This window comes from Mastacembelus armatus, chromosome 3 (genome assembly GCF_900324485.2).
Source record: "Mastacembelus armatus chromosome 3, fMasArm1.2, whole genome shotgun sequence".
Taxonomy (NCBI): Eukaryota; Metazoa; Chordata; class Actinopteri; order Synbranchiformes; family Mastacembelidae; genus Mastacembelus; species Mastacembelus armatus.
Window position 1 is genome coordinate 12,434,826 of NC_046635.1, and position 7,039 is coordinate 12,441,864.

The 7,039-nt window shown below is 39.9% G+C and overlaps 1 protein-coding gene across 7 annotated transcripts in view; it reads left to right on the forward strand.

The window, feature by feature from the left end:
• furina (furin (paired basic amino acid cleaving enzyme) a) overlaps positions 1–5,205 on the forward strand; it is a 77,806-nt gene extending 72,601 nt beyond the window's left edge. For 5 of the 7 annotated variants that reach the window (XM_026320488.2, XM_026320489.2, XM_026320491.2 and 2 more), the window contains exon 16: positions 244–5,205. In XM_026320488.2, the coding sequence (XP_026176273.1) occupies positions 244–851 (608 nt within the window). In that variant the 3' untranslated portion in view covers positions 852–5,205. The remainder of the gene's footprint in view (positions 1–243) is intronic. The other 2 variants (XR_003296431.2, XR_003296432.2) reach the window with 2 other exon arrangements.
• Positions 5,206–7,039: the final 1,834 nt, after the last annotated feature.

Here is a 7,039-nt window from a genome sequence, read left to right on the forward strand (position 1 = left end):
CTTTTAACTTAAACATGCTGCACTCAGCATTTAAATTTCAACCAAATTTATTAAACAAAAGCACTAACAAAAACACAAAATTACCTTGAAAAAACAATGTAAGATACAACATGCTCTCTTATGTTTACTAAGCTCTCTGTCTAGCCAGAAATCCTGGTTCTCTTTTTTGAGGTTGTTTGAGTCATATGAAGAGGTACAAGGTGTCTGCAGCTGGTATTTTCAAGTTGTCTTTCTGTGTTACAGAGTGCTATGCCGGCTACTACCTCTATCAGCAGAGCTGTGTGAAAAAATGTCCAGAAGGCTTCTCGGTGGGCTCCCAGCCCCTTAACTACACAGTAGGAAACTCTATATCACCAGCTTCCGTCCCAGCCTGTCTGCCCTGCCCACCACCCTGCCTGACCTGCAGTAGCCTCAGCCCTCGGGCCTGCCTGTCCTGCCCCCCTCATAGCTCCCTTGACTTAATCTCTGGCACCTGCCTGCACCTCAACCAGTACATGCGTGAGTCTCCTGGCAGCTTCATGGTGGGTTCAGGAAACCCAGGATCGCAGCTCCAGCTCAACTCCCAGCTGCCCATCACCATTGCCGTGCTCAGCTGCATGGCTATAATCGCCACCTTCGCTGGCATCTTCTTGCTGCTGCAGCTGCGCTCAGGCGCGCTCATCAAGTTGCCCTCTCTGGAGGCTGGCTCCAGTCTCGGCGGCAGCTTCAGTCTTGGGGGAAATAGGGTGGTGTCGTACCGTGGCATCCCGACAGTGTGGGGGGATGACGGGATGAATACAGACTCCGAAAACGAAGAGTTTGACGTCCAAAATGAGAGGACTGCCTTTATCAAAACACAAAGTGCTCTTTAATGCCTCTCCCACATCCCTCATTCTGTGATGCTTTTAACAATCCTCTCACCCCCATTTGTCTGATAATTCAGGCCTGTGGTAACTGTCCTGTCCTCACAGTCTTTTCTGGTTTTATCTCTCATCCTCTTTTTCCTTTTCTCTTGGTTTTCATCTGAGTCCTGCTTTGGGATCTTGTCTTCCCCTCTGCTGTGGGAGACCTGATAGGAAGCTGCTGTCGGGATGGCCCAAGCTCTGTTTTATTCACACTTGGGCGCATTTCTATTAAACTGGCTCTCTCCCTCCTTTTGCCCTCAATCACTAACAGTGTCTGTCTGTGCAGAGTCCATTTTCCCCTCCAGTTCCTTTTTGTTACAGTAAACAAATTATTATTATTATTTGCTTTCTTCCTCTTCTTTTTCTTGTTCCATCAGTCTCAGTGCAGTAGCCAGATGAGATTGTCCAATGTGAGTAGAAATGTTTGCGTATGACTGTGTGTCTGAATGGCTGTGTTGTTCTGATTGTGAGCATGTAAATCTGATGAACAGTGTAGTGCCCTTTTTGAGAGAAGCAAAAGCTGGACCTGTCACATTTAGTACTTTAACAAAAAAGTAATAACAGAAAATTGCATTTTGAGGCCCAAAATTTGATTCAGAAACATCAAAACATGTGTTGTTTAGTGGCATCAATGTCCAAAATCTGTTCAGAAAAGCACCACTTATTTGTAGTGATTCACATTTTTTAAGTGCATTTGAAAACTCAAAAGTATAATAGTTGACAAGAAAATGTCCAGACTTTAATGGTATAATTATGTGTCCCCAGTAACAGAAACAAAACAGACTGTCCAAAAGCTTTTTGGATATGTCATCTCTGTCATGTTTCTTTTCATGAAAGATGACAGTAATTGTATTTATTTTGAACAGAATCCATTATTGAATCAGTCATTTTTCTATGTGTACAGTTATTAGGGCTTTAGTTCTGTTGTACACACTATCTGGATCTCTCAGCTCTGGCAGAGCAAGCTGAGTCACACAACTAGCAAAGCTTGCTCAACCCTTTTTTTTTTTTTTTTGGGAATGCAGGATGGACCAGATGTATTCTGGTTTGGAAACTATAAATTCACCTGCACTCATAACCTCCAACCATCACATGAAGGATCAAAAAATAAGATAAATTAAAAGCCACACAGAGAGACAGGCTACTCAATCAACCCTGAGGCACAATCCCTTCCAAGGGTATTTCATTTCGGCGTGTGATGTGCTCACATCACAGGACTTGGTGAGAGGCTGTCGAGGTGCTGAACAATATGTGACTGGAGTCAGGTGTGGTGTTACCTATGATTGATTTCTTGACAGAGCAGTAATGACATATTGAGGCTTGCCCTTTTGTCAGAGTACATTAGCACTACCAAACACACATTACACACCTCATAATGACTGTCTGTTTATTTGTGTGTTTGGGTGTGTGTGTGTATGAAGATCAGAAATGTTAAACGTCCCTCTGACGTGAAGCTTTGCATTCCTCCTTCACCTCACAGTCTCTGAGCTCATCTGCAGATCTTGAATATTGTTTAGAAATCCTGCGTTGAGACTCCACATCTCATCAGCGCCTCTGCACTTACCCTCTGGTCTTCATCTGATCTGAATTTCAGATTATCTCTTCAGCATACTTCCCAATTAATTATATTCTGAATGTGACTGCAGCAAACTATTTATTCTGAGAGATTTTAATCATACCTTTAGGGAAATTTGTTTTAAAGTGATTTTTCTTCCAGACTGGGTATCATCTAAAATACGCACCTCATGATTTAATCCAATGTAGCCATTTTGAATCAATTGATCATTTTTTCTATGTTAAACTTTTTTTTTTTTTTTTTTTCATTTTCAGTACAGAAATAGTAGAGCTTGCTGAGAGAGGTTGTCATGGCGATGACATGCATATGAGACTGCAGCTGCTCAACCTTTTATCTACCTCTCCTATTATTCAGCAAGGTTTTATATGCCGTTGGAGGAGCTGTTAAATGATTATAGAGGTCAAATTATATGTAGGCCAGATCAGAAATGTTTCTCGGGATAGATGTAGGAGACTAGGTATGTAAGTGAAATTTGTGTTTTAGAAGAGAAACAAGCAATTGCAATTCAGAAACTATAATGCTGCTGTGTAAATCGTAGTCCCCTGAAGCTCCTATCTCTCCTAAAATGTATTGCCTTTAGGATCAGCATTCATAGGCAGTCACAACTTGGCTTTAAAACCTGTTATTGAAAATAAAATAGGTAGAAGGATTGGTTACATATCTTGTTGGCCAGTTTTTATGTGCTAAATCAAATAATTGGATTCCTTAACCTCTCATACACAGTTTGTATCCGACTGGTTTCATCTGCAGTCAAGATGTTCTTAAGTTTCTGTCACTGACAAACAGTTTCCTTGTTTTGAAGCACACAAATCTATTTTAATTTAACCTCTTGCAGGTATTATTCATAAATGTGCACAGTTGAATGTGATTTTGATCACAAATGTGTGCTCAGAGAGAAAACAAAATTAGCAGAAAAAAAAAAGAGTTTCAGAGAAATATCTGGAAAAAATACAAAACCTGCCCATGCTGAAGGATTGAGGAAGATTGGTATGTATCATGTCTAACACTGCGCTGTGCCAGGATGCCTAATTCATCTCAGATGTCTGGTGCAGGTGTAGCGCATTTGGCTTATCACTGCGGTTTTTAGCTGGGAAGTACTAAACTGGGTTGTAAACCAACCAGAGAATGTGTATTTAGAGAAAATACCCTTAAAGGGAACAAAGCTAATGTGGCTACAGAAAATCGAGTGCGTGCTGCATGGTGTTGCATTAGTGCCTACTGCCATTTAGGCTTTGATTAGCACCAGTTTAAGGAGGGTGCTAATTTAAAAATGTAATAACTACAGCCTCAGACTTGAGCCACAAAATGTTATTGACTTCCCAGGTTGGTGTAAAGCGTGCAAACAACAGATAATGGACTAATGCGGCACAGAAATTACTTTCATGAACTATTTTCCTAAACTCTGAATGATCAGCGTTGGCGTTTATAAAAGTCTGTAATGTCAGACCTTTACCAATTTGGATGGATAATTGATAGACCAGTGAGCATTTTATGTTCTGCATTTGCTCTTAGAAAATGTTGATGTTTCAGCCAGAAAGAAAAAAGTTTCTCCTGAAGTGTAGCATTTTGGGGTGTTCATCCCAGTTTTGTGGCCCCTCGTGTGCACACATAAAATGATTTATTCATCTTAGCTAGATATTGCATTCACTACAGCTTGATAAAGTCAGAAAACTTTAAACTGATGAACTTGGAGTTCTGTGCTTTCAAGTGTTTAACATTTTAAGAAAATCATGAATGCAGGCAGCATTAAGTAGCTAGTGCTTCCAAAGCACGGGGAGCTGCTGAAAACCATTAGCAGCCAACTCACTCCGTTCACTGCAAGAATGTGATGGAAACTACACATTAAAAAAAAAGAAGAGGTTTTCTAATTGTGGCAGGATGCGGCTCCTAATTATAAGGCAACCACTTCACTGGCACTGAAGTGTGAAGCCTTTAAAATGTAGAAAGTAAAAGGAATGTTACAAAAAAAATATTGCAAATTGTCTCCTTCTATTACTAAGAAATAACTCCTTCATAGGCACAATAGAGGCCTTTTATGTATACCGCTGATTTATTTCACGTGGCACTCAGTGTTGCTTCAGCCCTGCCTTAGGATGTAGTCTGAAGTGATCGATGTGAAGTCAGATGGAGTTAAAAGGAGCAATATGTTTGGCATAACCAAAGACAATCATTTTAATGCTGTCTGTTTAGCGTTAAGACATGTTGCTTTCAGGTTGTCATAGTCCATCGAGCACTTCACTTGTGTTCGAAATGATTTGTTGATACCATTCTGTCATCTCTGCCTTTTTGAAGATCTGCAGCACCACCCTATGTGTTCAGCAGCTGTGGAGGGAGGAAGTAGAATGTATCTCATCTCCATTAATTTAAGGGCTGAATCAGATCTGCGTGTGTGCACATGCTTGTTCAAGTATAAATGAAACACTTTGTGATGGGGCGGGGGCGGGCAGGGGGTGGCAGTTAGTGGAGCAGCCTCAGATGACTGTGGGCCTCCTGCTGCCTCCTCATGAGGTTTCTGGCCTGTGGCTGCACACAGTACCTTAAATATTTGTGATCTATGAATAATGTACAAGAATGACTATCTTATGTGGGACATAACTCTAAAATAAGGCCTATTTTTGTACTATATGAATGGTTCAGTGTAATTTTCTTGTAATTTAAAGATTGTTTTGCTTTGGTTTTTCTCCTTTTTATTTAATTGATGTCAAATATAGATTCTACTAAAATAAAGATCTATGCAAATTTGAATGTGTCTTTATTCACTTTAAGTAAATATGACTTCATGTTTACCCATTAAGATAAGATGGTGAAGATGGCTAATATTGATATGGTAGCATCATCACTGTAAGCACCACTGTGCCTAAGTACCATCTCTGAGACATTAGCATGCGCTGTAAGTGCTCACATAATCAATAGAAGGCAGTGGTATTCCAATCATTGGAAGCAGGATGACAAAGTGGCAGAAAATGGAAATGCTGAAGTATAAATACCCCAAAAAATTGAATTAGAAATTCTTTAGTAAATGTAAGGTGATGTGTTGTAATGTGGAGCGCTGAAGCTAAAGCATGTCTATCACCTCTAACAAATGGTAATAGAGCTGTCAAACCTGGGGTGCAAGACATTTTCCAACAGGAACTATGATGTCCAGTCAAAGGTGGCAAAGCATTTGGAATAACTGAATATTCTGGATATGAATCTGTCATAAAATGAAACTCCATGTATCAAAATATGCTTTTCAGTGTGGTTTGAAATCTGGGCCCGCATGATTTTACTAATGTGGGACAGTTATTTATTTGTGTGTTTACTGAGGAAACATGCATTTAAGCACATGCAGTGTGTGATTCCATTATTCCGTTATTTCTGTTATTGGAAAGCATCTTCTTTGTTGTAATGGTAAATTTTTGGTTGTTTATGGGAACATTGTAAATTACAGTGCCTATAAAAAGTATTCACCCCTTTGGATGTTTTACCCATTTATTGATTTCAATCATGGTTAATCCAATTTGGCTTTTTTGACAAAAAAATAAATTACAAAAAAAACTTGTTAACGTCACAGTGAAAACAAATTTTCTGCAAAGTAATGTCAATTGCATAAAAATATGTAATGTGAAATAAGTGGACACATCACCCCCTTCAAGTCAGTATTTAGGAGATGCACCTTCGGCTTCAACCACAGCACTGAGTCTGTGTGGAGAGGTCTCAATCAGACTTGCACATCTGGACACTTCAATTTTACTCCATTGTTCTTTGCAAAACTGCTCAAGCTGTCAGGTTGCATGGGGGTCAGGCGTGCAAAGCCTTTTGTAAGTCCAGCCACAAATTCTCTTTTGGATTGAGGTTGGGGCTTTGACTTGGCCACTCCAGAACATTCACCTTGTTGTCTTTAAAACTTTTCTGTGTAGCTTTCGTTGTATGCTCTGGAAAATAAATCTTCTCCCAAGCCATACTTCTTTTGCAAACTGAATAAGATTATCCTCCAGGATATTATTTTGCTGCATTCATTTTACTCTCTACCTTTACAAGCCTTCCAGGACTGATTAAGAGGGCTTATTCGTGGGTTGCTGCTGAGATGCTAGTCAGGGAATTATCAACCCTGGCAGGGTGAACTGGTAAAGGGTGTCTGATGTTGCAAGACCCGAAACACCCGATGACCCCAAGGATACGTCACTGATGATGCATCACACTGCATTCTAGGATATGTTTCCTGCATACCTATAGGCACTGTACATTAGGCTCCAGTAATTGGGGCCATCAGTGGGTGAACCCTGTTGGATGCATTTTGTTTGTGTGTGTGAGAGAGAGAGAGCAGGAGGGAAACCCTGTGTAATTTGCACCTTGTTTCTAAGCTGCTGGTGAAAATTACAAGGTTAAACCAACCAGTGTTGAAACAACAAATTTCAGTCACGCAGGTATATTCATAGCATATATAAAAAGGACTTCTGTGACTTCTAATAAATCATTTTACAATTTGGATTTGTCATAAAAAATTTGCTGTGAGAGATTATGGGCTATTTGTTTGACATACTCTAATTCATCCTCTTAGTTACTTTCTATACCTGCAAGTGCAGTTTAAGAAAATTTT